General features: G+C 39.7%; 1 protein-coding gene across 15 annotated transcripts in view; it reads right to left on the reverse strand.

Annotated features, from left to right (window-relative positions):
- The window catches only part of scrib (scribble planar cell polarity protein), an 88,438-nt gene that overhangs the window by 39,447 nt on the left and 30,872 nt on the right, over window positions 1-18,119 (reverse strand). For 12 of the 15 annotated variants that reach the window (XM_037531383.1, XM_037531382.1, XM_017719628.2 and 9 more), the window contains exons 2-15: window positions 13,215-13,332; window positions 11,952-12,030; window positions 11,034-11,123; window positions 10,206-10,262; window positions 10,051-10,114; window positions 8,195-8,269; window positions 7,849-7,993; window positions 7,303-7,421; window positions 6,826-7,025; window positions 6,118-6,284; window positions 5,813-5,943; window positions 5,120-5,251; window positions 3,850-4,032; window positions 3,024-3,440 (exon numbers count right to left, since the gene is read on the reverse strand). In XM_037531383.1, the coding sequence (XP_037387280.1) occupies window positions 3,024-3,440; window positions 3,850-4,032; window positions 5,120-5,251; window positions 5,813-5,943; window positions 6,118-6,284; window positions 6,826-7,025; window positions 7,303-7,421; window positions 7,849-7,993; window positions 8,195-8,269; window positions 10,051-10,114; window positions 10,206-10,262; window positions 11,034-11,123; window positions 11,952-12,030; window positions 13,215-13,332 (1,977 nt within the window). The remainder of the gene's footprint in view (window positions 1-3,023; window positions 3,441-3,849; window positions 4,033-5,119; window positions 5,252-5,812; window positions 5,944-6,117; window positions 6,285-6,825; window positions 7,026-7,302; window positions 7,422-7,848; window positions 7,994-8,194; window positions 8,270-10,050; window positions 10,115-10,205; window positions 10,263-11,033; window positions 11,124-11,951; window positions 12,031-13,214; window positions 13,333-18,119) is intronic. The other 3 variants (XM_037531430.1, XM_037531381.1, XM_017719629.2) reach the window with 1 other exon arrangement.

The following is an 18,119-nucleotide window of genomic DNA, read 5'->3' on the forward strand; positions in this document are numbered from 1 at the left end:
GACACAGCCGCGCCAGCCGCACTCTTAACCCTGTCGGTTAAGTCCCTACCAATGCTTTAGCAATGTTTTCTTGGCAGCTCACTCAAGATAATGCATGGCGAAGCAGAACAGAAAAGTGTAAAACACCATATATACTTGGCAATAACTATGAGTAAACTTGCCACACTTCTTAGTCTTGTTAAAACATAAAACAGGGGCATTTTAATGAAATGAAACAAAATGAACAGCGGAATAGTGATTCAACCTCAAATGGTTATCATAGTACATGCCTAAGCTCTTCACAGCAACTAGTGAAAATGAATCTTAAGAAAGATGTTTCTCATGCTAGCGGTCTTGGTAAATGAAATCATTCTTACGCAGGTGATATTGCTGCTGTAAATTTGGTCTGACTATTTTTCTCCTCAACAGGGGGGTAATTAATCACGGGGCAAGCGAGCAAATGTAAACATTGCTGCACGGACACAGCAGACAATGTTCCCACACACCAGCATAACGTACTTTCTCTGCACACACAAATCAAATAAAAGCACACATAGACACATCTAATGTTTTTCAAACATTCCTGAATCACTTCATTCAGCCATGGAGACTCCACACACACACACACACACACACACACACACACACACACACACAGATACACACAGGGTCCCTGATCCCAGCTGGTTTGAGAACATTACTGCTTAAATAAATAAATAAAAACCCCTCACAGATGGCACTTTAAGCCTAAAGAATTATTCCACCAGTTGTTCAAAATGTCTGCATAATTCAATTAAGATGTAAACAAAGTCATTCAGAGTGGTTTAATGTGAAATGCTCTGTTCTAGAGAAACTTACCACATTAGAATTGTTCACAGTGGTGATAGGAACTATATATCTGAAGAGTTTAAGGCCTCTAAAAGCTAGTAGTGATTACATTAAATGGTAAAGAATATACTTCCTGATGCCTGAGATACTGTTTTATGATAGATCTGTATTTTATTCAAATTCACTCGTCACAGATGTTCATGCAGTTTTAAGGCAATATAGTAGCCAATTTTTTCTAATTCTGAACTATACTATGTCAGTATTGTCAGCAATACATACAGAAATTGCAGGTTGACTGGTCATTTTGGATAATAAATAAAATGGTTCAAAATATGTTCTGGATACATCATGACTGCTAATTACTAATTCCACTTTAAACATTTTTCACAAAAATTGTCCTCCACTGGTCATTCAAATCTCTCCCTTAAGCATGAAATGCTATGGCTCCTTCACAAAGTTATCCCAGAGGTTACATAATAGGACACTATGTATGAATCTCTAAGCAGGAATCAACAGTTTGAATATAATAAATATTTTGAGTACAATAAGTGAATACTTCGCACTGCCTGCTTAACAGAAAAAAAGGTTTAAATAATATCTAAATGCAGAAGGTACAACTTTTTGTTTGTATTTTTCACATCAGTGCAAACAATATGTTGGGTAAAATTAATAAAAATCAACCAAGAAAGATGGGATCAGGGGGCCAGTGAGTTTTATCACAAAGCTCTGAGGGAAGAAAATAAAACAGCTTAGTTAAGCATCACAAATTAATTCATCGGTGTGATTGTAAAATTAAATGTTATCAGTGATCAACTTTGATTTGAGAAATTAGCTGCTTTTCACTCTCTTACACTCACACATGACACGTGAAAAAAAAGCTGGCAAAGAAGACAGTGATTCTCTGGGCAGCAGTAAGAAATGGCAAATAATGATGAGAAGCAGAGCATGGGGTGGGCAGAGGCAGTGCTCAAAAACAGCATGGTGAGGAGTTGAGGGACAAGCATGTGTGGAACTAAAGACATGGGGCAAAATAAAGGAAGGGGCTTTGTCATTTGACATCCCTGCCTGGCATTCAAATACAGAGATTTCAATTTTCAGTATGTCGCCAAGCCTGTTGCACTGCTGTTTCACAAATTTTAGATGCCTCCCTATTCCCTATATAGGCAAGACAACCACATCAATCTGTAAACGACTCTGGAATGAACAAACACATGCTTTCAACCCAGTAACAACAGAGTGCAAACTGGATGCAGGTTACACTAAATGGGATGTGAATGTGATGCATATATTCTTAGTGTTACGTAAGTATGAAGGCTTGCTTCAAGCAACAGTTCAGAAAAAACATCAGTTACACAATTTCCCCCTCATCTCGAATGTAGTCATCAGCCAAGACATGTCTGAAGTTTGCTTCAGGAGCTACAAGGCTAATGTTGCTAACAAGTAATGAAAGCTTAAAGCCCACCTATTAGCACCATGCAAACTGCATACCTCAACTACCAAACACTTGCTTCAAAAAGCACCAAGCTGTCATCTTAAAAAAGTTTGCTTATCAGGGCTGTAACAATTTAAAATTCATAATTCAGTATGACACAATACAATGGTTAAAGCCTCTGGAATCTGAACACAAATACAGCCTATAAACTTTCCATCCAAGCTTGACCTAAGCCAGTCCATAGCACTAAGTTATGACTCCGAAAGCGAGCTGGATGAAATTTTGTCTTAACCAAATTTCAAAAAGTTCAAAACTGATCCCAACCCATCAAAATTCCTTCTGAGGAGGACCTGACGTAGTCCATCATCACCCAAAGTGCCAAGTAATCTGATTGCAACCAAAGAAAAAAAGTTTAACAAATAAATTTATGGGATAAACTTCTCATAACATGCAGTTTAAATGCTGCTTTTAGTTATGTAAATGTGCTCTGCTCCAGACTGTGGATAATAAAAATGTCTTGGCTGATCCTTTTGAAAAACCAGGTTCATTTCATGATTTTTCATGAAACAACTGCTTAAAGTAAGCACTAAAAACTCTGATCTTCTAGCGAGTCCTTCTGGGAGCTCAGATGCATGTGCCCTCTCACTCAACTGATTTTACCCCTCAACAACCTCATACAAACCCAAGCTAATATTCTTCATCTAGCCAGCAAGCCACTCATGGCTGATCAGATTCATCCGTATGACCCTACACCCCACGCCGCTCTGCTCTGGCCTGGCCTTACCTTCACCGGCTGAAGCGAGGAGTTCACCTGAGTCAGCCTGCTGTCCTCCAGCTCAGCCGCTTCCAGTCTCTGCAGCAGAGGGGTGTTAGCCGTCACTCCCTCCTCATCTTCTTCATCCTCCTCCACCTCTCCATCTCTCTCTTCCTCAGTTGTGCGTGCAGATGGAGACAGACCATCAGGGCTGAAGCCTTGAAGCAGGGCAGCCACTGTCTCGGGCTTGGGCAGCTTAGTGATCTTGAAGTGCTTCTTGTAGTGTGGTGTGTCTTTGCGGATGAGCCGCTGTTTCTCGGCAGGGAATGGAGGCGGCTGCGACTCTTCATCGCTCCTGTTGGCACCGTCCTCGTTATCATCATCTTCATCCTCCTCATCCTCATCACCTCCTCGAATAATAGGTTCCTCAGCAAAGTGCACAGTGGGCTGGTGGACAGATGGACAGAAGAATGAAAAATACAAGGAAATGGATGGTCCCCTCGCCCCTGACAAAACACACACACCTAAAGGAAAAATCAAGAATTTGTGTGTCTTCTCATAATAATTTGTTATATTACGATTACCAGAGACAATGCAAACACAGGGTACATACCCAAAGCCAAGTACCCACTGTGAAACAGTTCTTAGAATAAATGCATTGGTCCTTACATTTAGATCTATACCTCAGGATTAGATCATAGGCCTAAACTTGTCCCTGTTTCGTTTTTACTGTTTCAGAGAGCTCCATGTCATGTCAACTATGTTCAGAAATGTTAATATTGTGGCTTTTAAGTATCTCAAAAAAATGTGTGAAATGCTCTCCCAGCAATACAAATACACATTCTTACTAAATTACCTCAATATATTCCACCTCCATCTCATCAAGTTCCTCTTCCTCCTGCTCCTGGTTATGTTTATCATTAAGCTCCACCCCAACAAAGTTGACTCCACGTTTCTCGTCATGAGAATTGGCTGAGGCAGTGCTGTTGGAGGCCTGGGAATCATGGCTCTGGTTGGACAGACGGCTTGATCGTTTCTCCTGCGAACAAACAGTCACACCGATCAAAGTCGTCCCACTGTGATGTACTATTATACACAGAACAATCAGCAGTAAAATAAAGTTTTACTTAAAGGTGTGTGCATACTCTAATCATGTGAAAGCAAATCCTAAAACAAGAATAATGTTCCCCACGGTACAATACACATGTGACGTGGATATTTGTAATTCTGAGTGCATCACAAGCTAATGAAAAAAAGAATGTCCAAGTGGTTATGCAAGACGGCACTGAAAGGCAGTAGAAAACCAATAAAGAGGGTTTTTTTGTAAAGAGGTGAGTGACAGTTGAGTCATGCTTAGAGAATGCTGAGTAACCTTGAGTGTCCATTAAGGACACTTATGAATGTCTGCAGTATGAGAGAAAGTGTATACAGTGCCCTCAAAAAGTCTTGTGGTACTAAAGTCAAAATGTTCGCTTTTGTCTAAGCTATTTCAATTAAAAAGATGAAAGAAGCAAAAGTACAGAATATTTTCCCATATGATAAAGATACGTTTTTTTATTCCTTCAGTTTCTGCACTTTATTAAAGAATAAACACAATTCAGATTTTGGATAAAACGATTTCAATCCTTATAAAACACAGCACAGGAGTGACACTGTATATTTGATGCATATGCAGCTTCTCATCTTTGCACCTACCTGCATGGGTAACACAAAGAATTTTGTATTTGACAATCCTAATAAAAAGTGTCACTTTCAGTTTTTGGCCAAAAAGGAAAGAAAGGCAGAAAAATTGTAAAATTGTAGAACTTAATTTGTAAATTATATCACTTAAACATTCAAAGTGACAATGAACATTTGAAACAATGATTAAAAACACTGTTCTCCTCAGTATCCTGTGCTAGTCAGTGCAGACACATCTAAACAGTTTGAGGAGCAGCAGTGAAACAGTCCACTTTAGCACTGTAAGCACCATTAAGTTACTTCAACAAACAGAAACACAATGGCAAATTAAATATAAAAGTGCTTTTTCATTTGGTTTTCAGCTGAGTGTGCTAGAATTTTAGTTAAGAATTTTCATTCTTGTGCATTGTTGGCATGAACATACACAGACACACTCAGATACACACCTCGTTGTCTGGACACTCCAGATCATCATCATCTGGTTTAGAGGTGTATGCTTCATTTCTTCTTGCCTCAATCACATTCTTCATCACCTTCAGTTCGCTGGGGTGAGGAGTGGCTCGCCTCTGGAGACCCTGCTGGTCCAAACAAAGTAATACCCAAAATAAGTCTGCATGCTTTAATGCACACATGTAGCAGCACAAAAGCACTAAAAACATACATTTACACAGAGCTGGGTACAGTAGCCTATACCTTTTCTCAAACAGAAGCATCCTTACTTCTCTCTCTATAACCATTCAAGTAGAAGCAAAAACAGCTGAGCAAAAAACTACTTGAGCAAGAACGAAAAATGATCAGGTAAAAACTGCCACAACAAAGTGCAGCAAAAGCTCTTGGTACATCCAGCAACAACACAGAAAATGAAGTTGGTTATGTGCTGTTATTCTGTTTATGGATTCCTTTGGTCTAAAATTAAATAAGAAATGTGCGCAAGACCTGACCCAACAAAGCAGCATGAAATTAAGTACAAAAAGAAAAAAAAGATTTGTCTCTCAATGTGAATGGCCAGATTACTTGTGTAGACGTCAAAGTATTACAATGCAAGAAAATTTAGAAAACACAAAGTACAAATAGCAAAAATGTACATGTAAAGAGTTACTAGCCACCTCTGTTCATATATGTAACACAGTGTGTCTCACCCTTCTCTCTGCAGCAGACTCCTCATCCTCCTCTTCAGGTTTGGCTTCCTCCTGGAACTGGATGACTGACACCCTATTCAGATTAGTGTCTGTGGGCCAGCTCTCATCCACGCCGCTCTGCAGCATGTTCTCTAAAAAGAAATCAGCCAGTCTTTTAACTGTCAGTGAAATGTCTAATTCTTTCAGTCACAGCACTGCAACAATAATGGTGCAAAAGAGAAGCAGCAGCTTTTTGGGCCAGGACCACACCAGGGGTTGCTGGCTCAGAACTGAAAAAGAAAGAGAAAGAACGCATCAGGCCTCACCTAAGATGGGTGTTTGTGGCTGCGGCAGCAGATAGCAGGTGAGAACTTTCTCTCCAGTACGCACATCGTCCTCAGTCTGGAACTTCAGCATGGGCTGAGACTGGTTTTCTGCAAGCCACATAGCTTTCAGGTTTAGATTGGCCAGGGCAAAAGGCAAATTTTGTAACCTATTGGGTGAAGAGGAGAGAAGAGAGATTACTATTTACTCAGTTCAATTCAGTGATTTCATATAGCACTTTCTTACAGCAGACCATTGTCACAAAGCTACTTCAAAGAAATCCAGACTAAAACACTAATGAGGCGTGGGCTAATCAAGGTGGGGGAAAAAACTTGCTAAGAACATGAGGAAGAAATGCTGAGAGGAAGCAAAATTCAAAAACGGAAACTCTGGTCAACACCAGATAGCAGAATTACGATAAAAAATGAGAAGTTTAATTAAAGAAATGAAATTACACTTGAACACTCAGATTAGACAGATGAGATAAAACTATGACTAATGTAAGACGTTCTCAAAGAAAAAGCAGAAACAGGCTAATTAGAGCCTAAAGTTGTAATAAGGGTGGCCAGATATAGGCTTCACCCTGGAATATCTACCACAGACTACAGCGGACTGTTACTCAAGTTTGCTTCCCCTAAATTTCCTTTAGACAGACACAGCACTGAAATGAATTATCCTTGTGTGAGGGCTTCCAGATGTGTGGCTCTCACCTGTTTCCTGCCACATCCAGTACATGTAGCTCAGTGGCGTTGGCAAGCTCAGCAGGCAGTTTGCCCACCCTGTTATCTCTGAGCGAGAGCACATTCAGACTGGCACAGCCACCCAGCTCTGCTGGCACGCTGCTCACACGATTACGGTCCACATTCAGGTTGGTCAGCTTCTTAAGCTTCCCCAGGGAGCGAGGGAGGGACTGCAGGACACAAGAGGACAAGGAAGAGATGGGAAAAATGCTATATTTTTAGTAAATCCACATTGCTGATGGTCAACAGAACAACACAGACACATAAACATAGACTAAACCTGGAGGACTGTCAGAAGCATTATTAAAATGGAAAACCTGGAGCACAGTAATGCCAGACTAATTCTCCAAAGGAGATGAAAACTAATTTTAAGAACAAACAAGCCCAGGTAGTGCTTCTAAATCAGACAGAACAAGATGAAGATAAACTTCAGTGCCAGTTGGGTACCTGTAGGAGGTTCTCTGTCAGCATAAGTTCCGTGAGGTTCTCACATTCTCCAATGGAGTCAGTTAAATGAACCAGCCGATTTTGGTCCACTTTGAAAATGGACAACTGCTTCAAGGAGCCTATAACGAAAAAGAGACACACAACGTTAACAGAAGCACCAAAATCTCAGCACGTCCAACAGTTAACTTGGAGTCTAAAAGAAAACAATGCAATACCCTAACGCCTGAGAATGACTTAAGTCCTACAAGCCAAGTGCCACTAGAGGGCAGATAAGCAGCTGTTCATACAGTGAGGTAAAATCAAAGCATGTAATTTACATTAGACATTTACAGGACAATCAAGAGTTTGCACATGTTAAATTTCAACTTAAGTGTCTGGTCATGGTCTTTAGTGAGCCTGCCAACCAGAAACTATGTTCTTTTAACTTGTGATTAACCTGTACTGCAAGATAAAACCATAAATAGTTTAGTTAACAGCACTGGGTGAAAGGCTATTCAGTACACACAAATACCTCTTAAATCTGTAATAAAATGCTCATTGTCTCACCAATGCTGTCAGGCACAACTTCTAGGAGGTTCTGTGAGAGAAGCAGGTCAGTGAGGGCAATGAGGCCGCTGATCTCAGAGGGCAACTCCGTGAGCCGGTTCTCCGATACATCCAGACAAACCAGGCGTCGCAAATTTCCCAACTCCTGTTGAAGAAAAGGGCAATTTTACAGATTACTGACCTAATGACTACACTGCACAACAGATAAGTTGAGGTAGTTTTTTTGTGTGGTTAAAAGTGAACAGTGTTGAAATTTTCTCACAAAAATTAAAAGTATGCCATGCAAGACGAGGCTACAATGACATGCTTGAATTACAGTCTAACCACAGGTGTAACATGTACTCACTGGAGGTAGTGAGGAGAGTTGGTTCCTGTCCAACCACAGCTCGCGAAGGTTGGGCAGCGCCCCCAATGTGTCCGGCTAAGAGAAAGAGAGGCATTTTAAGAAGAGTGAGGTAAAGCCAGCAGCCTGTCCAATCTAAGGTTAAACACAGTCAGCGCTCAGGTTTAGGACAGGTACCAGGTAAGAGAGAGGCACACAACATTTAATATGCTCCAAAAATAGTTCAAAGGTCTGGTATACTGCTACACAAACTGTCCACTGGGAAATTAACATCTTAATTAACAATTCAATTCCTCTGTGAAAAAATAAATAAGAAAACAGTTTCAAAGGAGGACTTGAAGTTTCTTCACAAAGTTTTGTCAAAGCTTACTTTTTTCAACATCCAGAGCACAGAAATGGTCTTTTAGTCTGTACATCATCATGTTATATAGACAGTTAAAGGTTTTCTTAGGAAAATATTCACTTGACTCATGTTTTGTTATTGTCTAACTGTCCTGCAATTTTTATGACCAAGACAATATTCTGTGTGCAGTACAGTTTGATGCGAAAACAAAAATTTAAAACACGCTTTCCTGTGTAAGCTGACATGATTATGTTTCATTACTTCAGTGTTTGAGCAGTAATATCAATGATATTAATGTTCACTGTGTAAATGCAGTCAAAACCAACCAGTGATCAACATTATTGCTGTGGCCGTCCACTTGTTCAATGGTTCTTCCATCTAAGTTAGAGCAGCATGAGAAATCATGCAACAAGTATGTGATACAGGAAAAGTATGTGGACACCCCTCCTGATTATTAAGTTCAGGTTTTCAGACACACCCATTGCTGACAGGTGAAGAAAAAACAAGCCATGCAAACTACACTGGCAGTAGAACGGGTCGTACTGAAGAGCTCAGTGAGCGTCTTTGGGATGAATTGAAATATCAATTGCAAGCCAGACTTTCTCATCCAACATCAGTGTGCATGACCTCACAAGCACGCTTTTGACCAAATTGGCACATATTCCCCATATGGTTTACACGTCCTCCTATTTAGCTTAAAGAAGTAAGTTTAGCCCTTCCCATTTATATTGAAGTTGTAAGGTGTGTTTGAGCTCTGTCTGCTTTTTGAATGAGACACAATGCAGTAAAGTCAATAAGAACTGAGTTTATTTATCATATATCAGTCCTTAAAAATACAGTAACAAAATCAGCCTGTTCAATTCCAAGAAATAAAGAGAGTTTGAAATGGGGTCATGTAAAAAATTAGCTATGACTGTTTTTGGCAAAACAAAACCAAACAAGCATCATACAGTAGGTGAACCCTGTAAATGTAGGATATGGATGCTTTGAATCAATAACTACTGGGAACGGGGATGTATGTATGAATGGCATGTATGAAATCAAAACCATTTTTTAAAAGAACTTTTTCCCCCCAGAATGGATATTCGCTATATTTCAATTCCTTCTTGTTGAGACGCAGCAGAAGACTGTCACTAAACTGGCTGCTATAAGAAAAAGGTCACATGACTGAAATAGACGAATGAGGAGTGAACATCATATTAAGCATTATTGCACTATATCACCATCCTCAGAGCTGTTAGGTATGATTGAGATGGATGTTGTATGCAGAAGGGAACTGTGGGTAGTGGTTTGCAATTACATCATCAGCATTGCCTGGGCGATGCCTTTGTGTGATCCCGTATTGTTTACTCAGTCCCACTGAGACAACTACTGGGCGTTGCCATGACGGCGTGAAAAGAAATTTAAGAGGAACGCAAAGAGAGGAGAGAAAAAAAAAAGCCAGTACTCATAGAGAGAGAGAAAAAAAAAAAAAAACATGTGAGGACTGGGTAAGGTGTGTGTTGCTAGTTTTTACCAACACTTCCAGTTGATTGCTGCCCAAATCTAGCTGTTCCAGTTTCACCAGGAAAGACAGAGAGCTGGAGAGAACCAAAGAGACAACAAAAATTAGAACATACTCATACAGGCAGGATCCTTCAGCATCAATCCAAGTTTGAAGTGTGGACTTACGTGGGTAAAGACTTCAGCAGATTCTCCCTCAGCTCTAAAGTTACCAGGTTAGCCAAGCTAGAAGAAACAAAGCACGACAAAAAAGAGGAAGACAAATGAAACGAAAGAAAAGAATGACAACAGAGATGTCAGATGGTGGGTTTATGCTGTGGCAGTTGGTCTGGAAGTGTGAGGGGCTCCCCTCCATCTGTATGAACACCCCACAGAGCCAAAACCAGAGCTTGTGTGTGCTCATGTACACACACACATTATAATAATGCTAAATCTGTGCCTGTCACAATCATTACACTACAGCTGATATATGCCATACAGATATTTCTGAACAACAAGTGATTGGTGCTTTTTGTTCATTTAATGTAATTATTAAAGTACAAGTCTAAAGTGAGCAAACGGGCTGATTAGCTGTCTTGCTTCCAAGCTCTCCAAACTGACGACAAAGTTTGAGCTCAAATAAACAAACATTACTTACAACCGCCCGCTAGAGGTGTTATAGCACTAGTCAGAACTTTCACTGTGTAGACGTGGCTCAATTAATGCGTTTTCTGCTTTTTTAACTTTTTTTTACTTGCTTTGCTTATTTTATCTATATACATTCGTCTCAACCCAACGGTTGAAAACACACCTAATTCAGTTTCTGCATGATGCAAATGTAAACATATAAAAATGAAATAATTGCACTCATCTCAAATAAGTGCAATAAGATGATTAAATAATAATCGTGAAAGCTTAAAATGCCTCATGATGCTGATTACTGTTTAATTCAAAGCTGTGCACTGTACTTTATATTCCATTTCTTATTTAAAAATGCTATGGGGTGTATGCACTCACTTTCCTATGTCATTCGGTAGTGACTGTAGTGACACATCATTGAGTGCAAGGTGGGCTAGTGCTCTAAGTTGTGTAAAGCCATCAGGCAATCTGAAAGAAAGAGAAAGAGAGAGAGAGAGAGAGAGAGAGAGAGAGAGAGAGAGAGAGAGAGAGAGAGAGAGAGAGAGAACACAACACAAATAAGATCAGAATATTATATATATAACCATATGAATACATATTTTTGTAGGTAATGGCATAAAGCACCAATACATTTTAATACAACACATATTTATATGCATATTACTACAGCACTGTTCTTTATTTCCTTCAGCTACATACTGGAACGGAACCACAGCACACAAGTGGATAACATGAAAGAACAGTACTACGTTAGAAAGTTTGTGTCCATAAAAACAGCAAATGTCTAATGTTAATTATCTTTCACTTACAACAGAATTAAACAAGCAAGCCCATTCTGCTAAAAATACAGATTCTAAACTTTCAAGTGATGCCACACACATTTGTGTTGTGTACAAGAGCAATCCTGATTTGAGCCAGGTAAAGGTTACTTTCATGTGTACAGTCTTGTTTTGCATAAAGAAAAATCCTTTACATTGTCATGTCTGTCTTTTCTTGACACTGAAACAAAGCAGACAAATCAAATGTAATTCAGCATTCAACTATGAAATAATGTGACTAAATGATTACACGTAGATAAAGTGTAGATAGAAGGCAGTAATATCTTGACTTCTAAGGGTTAAAGCAGGGCTGACAGTAACTCTGAAAAGTAAAATAAAGTCCTGATTCACTTTTCTCGTACACCATACAGAACTGTTCTAGTTTCTTTTCCAGTCATCCCATCCCCCACCTCTCTCTCGATATGTGTGACATTTGGATTGACCCAGTGGTGTGGTGGAATTTGGAGAACTCCCTTACCTAGAGAGGGGGTTTCCACTGAAGTCTGCAATCTCCAGAGCTTTACAGAACTTAATGCTGTCTGGGATATCAGAAATGTCTGTGAGAGAGAGAGAGAGAGAGAGAGAGAGAGAGAGAGAGAGAGAGAGAGAGAGAGAGAGAGAGAGAGAGAGAGAGAGAACGAGAACGAGAACAAATAAGATCAACAAGATCTAGACAAAGGAGTGTCGAGACTTAAAGCACAATCCACAGATCCACAACTGGTACCAATTAACTATGATCAGTACAAATAATCTAAAGCACACTCTCCAGTAACCGACTATGTGATCACATTTTTTAGTGTTGTTTATAACCAAAAACACTCAACTGAAAATACCTACAAAGGCCAACATAAATATGGTGTATCATTCAAAATGTATTCAGTCCCTTCCTTTTAACTTACAACTGAAACCAGAAATTAGTGAAGTGCTGAAAGTGTGTATCTACTGCTTTTTCTGTAAAGATGCTTTGAGACAACACACTATACAAATAAATACTGTTTTTGTATGTACAGACCACAACATGCTGCAGTGTACCAAAAAGCACTGATGTTAACAGCCATACAGAATGTAATGTAAGCAGCCAATTAGCAGTCCAGATTTTGGAACAAGCTTACTTGTTGGTTTAATGACTGACTGCTTAGTTATATGACTGTTACTGAATGACGAGAGGTTTTTTTCTGTGCTTGGTAATACAACAAAAGTACTGAATTCGACACTTAGTCCTAAAAATGACGATTTGACAATGTGATTAACCAGTCATTGCAGGGAATAGAAAAAACTGCAATCAGCTGACTCTTTCTGTGTGGGAGTGGGTGTGTTCACAACATATCTTCCACTCTGGGCTGCGATAGGCACCAAGCAACAAAAACACACCAAGGGCAATTCCTATTCCCACCCTGAACTCACAGAGTAGAAGAATATAATACTGCTGCTTCTAAATCCAGAGATTTAAACATCAATTCTTACTAACTGTACTTAAGAAAGGGTGTGAACCTACAGCAGAAATTAAGCTTCATACATAACACTTGATTCTTAGAGACATAATTAAGAAAATGATGAGTAGAAAAACACTGCAGTGTGTCATGTATGTGTGTACACACAGACTACAGCTCACACATAAACGACCGATGCTTAGGTGCTCTTGAGTGTGTAATGTGTGTGACTAAGTGGCATAAGGGTCTGTGGATGCATGAATGAGAATGTGGTTTTTTGGGCGTGCATGGATGTATGTGTGTATATGTACCGTTTCTGGAGATATCCAGCTCCACAAGTTGCATGAAGTTGGCCACTTCAGGAGGCAGTCTCTGGATTTCATTGTCACTCAGGCCCAGCTTCCGCAGGTTCAACAGTCTGAAGAAGGGCTGGGGAAAAAAAAAAAAAAAAAAAAACACCAATACAAACATAAGTTAACATACTATACTGTGGAAACAGCATATATTCATAGCAACATATCCTGAACTACAGCTGCAATGAGACAATTGGTAAAATAATGGAAAAAAGTGTATTATTGGCACATTGTTTTATACTAATATTACTACAAAAAACAAGAGCTCTTTAAAATGTTTATGTGATGCATGTTGGGCCAACAGATTGCAATACAGTAAAAAAAAAAAAAAAAAGTTCCGGGGGCCATACAGCTTCCTTTGTTTTGTTGCACAATAGAGGAAGAAACCACTTGGGTTTTTGCACAGACAGAATTTAGCAAAAGGAGAGGAACTGCAGAGGGCACAACAGTTAGAATAGTCATTTAATAAAGAACAGTGACTCACAGATTAAACAAGCTTAGAAATAATCAGTCCAACACTGCACTCGAATTACGGTATGGTCAGCAACCTAACAATATACATCACAACACATGCGTCATGACACAATGACAAAACACACCAAAACATGAAAGATGATTAAATAAAGCTGAGAGAGGTAAAACTTGCAATATAGGTACATTAACTCAGAGCAGCAAACTTTCTGCACTTTTGATCACATAAACCTCAGCCCAGGAGGCAGTACTCAGTGTTCGGGCACAAGCATGAGAGAGAACATGTGCCAGTAAAATTATCACCAAACACCAAAGTGCTCGTAAGCATGTGTCACAGATCAAATAGAGCACAGTAACATCATTGGTTTAGTTTTCACCAGCACTACAACATGAAACAGCTCTACACACACGTAAATACATTACGAACAGCTAAGCCCTAATCACAGCAAGCTACAAACTGATAACCCACTACAGCCAGGTCTATGAATGGGAAACTAACAAGGTTCAAGCATGCTTTAACAAGTGCATGTAACAGAACGTTATTATTCTTTCAACACTTGTTTGAGCATGAATTTATTCATGAAATAGTCCTACTTAAGCTCACAAAAAAGTGATGCTGCCATCATCCTTATAACGTTATTACATAATGACACAAGGATGATGGCAAAGCAGATATTTCATTGTTCAATCAAGAGTTAAACTTTGCTGTGTAATAAATATTGACACAGGCATCATAGATGTCCATAATACAGTTCATATAAGTCGCTTTGGATAAAAGCGTCTGCTAAATGTAATGTAATGTAATATACAGCAACACCAACCTTCAAAAAAGCACAGCCTTATAAACAATAACCTGCATTCAAAAGACTTTTAGGGGTACAATAAAGGCCAACACCATTATTCTGTTCACAGGCAGGAACAGCACTGCTATTGAAGCAATTCTAGCTACCACTATGGCAACATTTACATGGTTGTATGTACCTTCTCTGATTAAAACAAACATTACTGCAGCAATTGTCAATCAAAAATTCTGACTTTCGTGCTTTAACATAAAACAGGCTGAATGCAGAGGAGCAGAACCCCAAGAACTAGGCACCAAATCCTTGATGTATGTAAATGCAGACCAGCATAATGTCTCAACACCACAGATTCTTCAGGGATACAACTACACAGAACTGTCCAACACTGAAGATGTTTCCACACGCATCATCCAAAGGACCAAAAGAGCTGCAGCAAAGGCTGCAATGAGAAAATGATTGTGACTGTATGTATGTGTGCGAGTTTGTGCAAGGGTGTGTGGGTGCCAAACTATATCAAGAGCCTGCTTGTTGGACGGCCACATTCAGAACATTCCAGCTGCTGCGGCTCTTCACGCTCCCTCTCCGCTCAGCACACTGGCAAACGGACCAGCACTGAACCATGTGCCACCCAACAGAGAGTCTGGTGTGCACTGAACAGAGCCAGTCCGAAACCACATGTGTGCATCTGATGCAGAAGAATTCTGCGTGATTCACATCTCCGGGTACACAATGTCAAAACAACAAAATCAACTTAAAGCGTCACCAGGAGGGAATGTCCAGGGATGAATGGTGCTCTTTGAGAAAGAAAGACGGGGGGAGATAACGAAGGAAGAACTTTGAGAAAGAGAGTCCTTAACTAAGGGCAACATAAGAGAAAAAGGACACAACTGCAATGATTACGTGATAGCCCTGTGCTAATAACTGATTGTTAGGTCTAATGTCACAATAATTTAAATAGGTTATAACATTAGCCTTCCTTTAGGTAAATGATCATTCTTTCGTTCTGGTGTATTTTGCCTTCATTTAACAATTCATTAATTGATGGTTAATTTAAAAAAAAAAAAAAAAAAAAACAAACAGAAAAGACTGCACCTAATTGTTATTCTAACAGTACACCACCCTACAAAAACACTAATATAGATTTTCAGTCTGCTGAACTACACTGGAAAATGCAGAAATGAAACAAAAACTCCAATACATGAGATTTGTTCTGTGGTAGAAGGGTGCCAGATGTCCTTTTTGCCAGACGGTTAATTTGACAGGCTCTCTCATGTACAGACCAGACTCTGATCTGGATCACGTATCCTGAGATGTGCTTGGAAATCATCTGTTTTTTGAGTGTTTGTGATTGGCTCCTAAGGCACAAGGAAAGCCCAGGAACTCTTAATTCTGCACCTGATGAGGACATTACAGAGGGCAGCAGCTGCATGTGTTGTCTCTGTCACAGCGGCAGGTGAAGCATATCGAATGTCTCAACGAAATACGAAGCCTGGGTTACCAGGACCTGCCCAGATGGGAGACACACACCCACACTCACACCAATAAGATGAACACACACAGTGAAGCTCCGGTGTGGTCTGAGGGAAGATTCTTTAACCCCAATTGACAACCAAACATGAAGAAAATCCATAAATTAATTTGAGAACAGAACAGAAGCTTCTGCATTAGTTTCGTGTTTTTGTGTGTTGCACCTTTAGGTTTTGGATGTGCTCTCACTTTGCTGAGCTTGGCCACTAGTGGATGCACACTGTCTGTCCTCAGACTGGGAGATGGTGAGGTCTATTAGGGGAGGAAGCCGTCCAGTGAAGGGCTGATTATAAAAGGCACACAATGAGTTCCATTCACTGCTGCAGCCAAACAAGCTGGAGACCGTGCACTGCTCTTTCTACATACAGAGACACACTCTCGCTTCATCACACTATTCTCTTCCTTTTTTCTGAGTTAGTAACTTAGATTCAACTAGAAATGCAGATCAAATGACTATTACAGAACGCCTAGTCATTTACTATCCATTCCAACCCAACCTAATTATTCACCTTCAGCAGCCAGGTTCACCAGGCTTTGCCAGTGGTAGCACTCACTCTCATTCTGCACCCATTCTACTGTTAACCACTGCTTTTCTGCTACAGACACTCATTTATCAAAAACCACACTCACTCAGAACATTGTGTTCTATCTGGATTAACTTTACAGAGAAGATACATTTATTTCAGTTGGGATATAAATGCAGAAAAATTAATAAAATGCAGATTTTAGCAAAGTAGCCCGGTGTCACCTAAACATTGTGTACTCTAGAATCTCTACTTCATCAAATATCAGTCAAATCTTAACATCTGTCTATAAATGTTTATTGAGCTATTATCTGCTGACAGAGATTTGATTCCAATATCACACATCCTTGATTCTAAACTAAAAAGAAACATTTATTTCACACAGCAACACACAACGACAGGTGACAAATACAAAAAGCAAATCATGACATTTTGACTTTTTTCTTTGTTTCACGCTAACAAACTTGGAAAGTTTGTTTCTAAAGTTGTCATGATAAAATCTGGCTACACATATTGCAACACAGATCTAAAAGCCAAACAATAACAACAACAACAAACACACCTTCACTTATGTGAAAGCGTGTGAATGCTAGTTTACCTTATTTTGCCTCTGTGTGTGTGTGTGTGTGTGTGTGTGTGTATGTGTGTGTGTGTGTACACAAACACGCAGGGGCTCTCTATGCAAGCAGTACTTGCGCTCTACCCTGTGTGGTTGTTCAAGGTCATGTCCAGCGACTGGGTTCAGAACAGCAAGCTGTGCAGGTCCTGCCTTTACAGCAGTGGGCTGCGCACTGTGTGCCACAAGGGAGCTCTACATCAGCCCTAACTCTACTGAACATCTGAAGGTCTGTTAAATTTACTCAGAAAGGTTAAAATATTTATCATATTAATTCACTTTCTTGACAAAAGAAGGGCAAAAGCAGGAAAGTGAGAGATTAAAAGAGAGCACAAGTAGGAAATAAGCACAGAGAGAGGAATGAGGTGCAAAATCAGCAAGATCTACAATGGGGGTGTCAGGACTAACAGACATGCTATTTCTCCTTCTCCTCAATGGCAATCAGATGGCCAGTGTGGCGAATGAACACAGTTTGTGTGAATGGATGTTCCGCATAAAAAAGGCTGAAGGGGTTAAGGTTAGGTTGAAGCCCCCCCAGTTAACAGAGTCTGCAGTGTCCTGGTCAAGTGACTTTGCTTACTGCAGGGCATCTCTCCAACCAGACTATTACAGAGCCATGTTATACTTCAACAGGCACACATTATCTCTTTCTCTCACTGTCTCCATGCACTGAGAACATCCAGATGACTTTAGGAAGTCTAATGACATGCCACAGTATGTCTGAACCACAAAGAATAACACAGAACAGTATCTAGAAAATAAAACTAGAGAGGCCAGATGCTGAACATGGACTGATTTGATCTCCATATTTATGTTTAAAAGTAAAGAAAAAAAAAAAAAAGTTGACATGTAAATAATGATTATTTATCTTCTAAGGATGATGCATTTGACATGTTGCAAGTAACCTTACAACTCTTTAAAATAT

The sequence above is a fragment of the Pygocentrus nattereri genome, chromosome 2, assembly GCF_015220715.1.
Source record: "Pygocentrus nattereri isolate fPygNat1 chromosome 2, fPygNat1.pri, whole genome shotgun sequence".
NCBI lineage: Eukaryota > Metazoa > Chordata > Actinopteri > Characiformes > Serrasalmidae > Pygocentrus > Pygocentrus nattereri.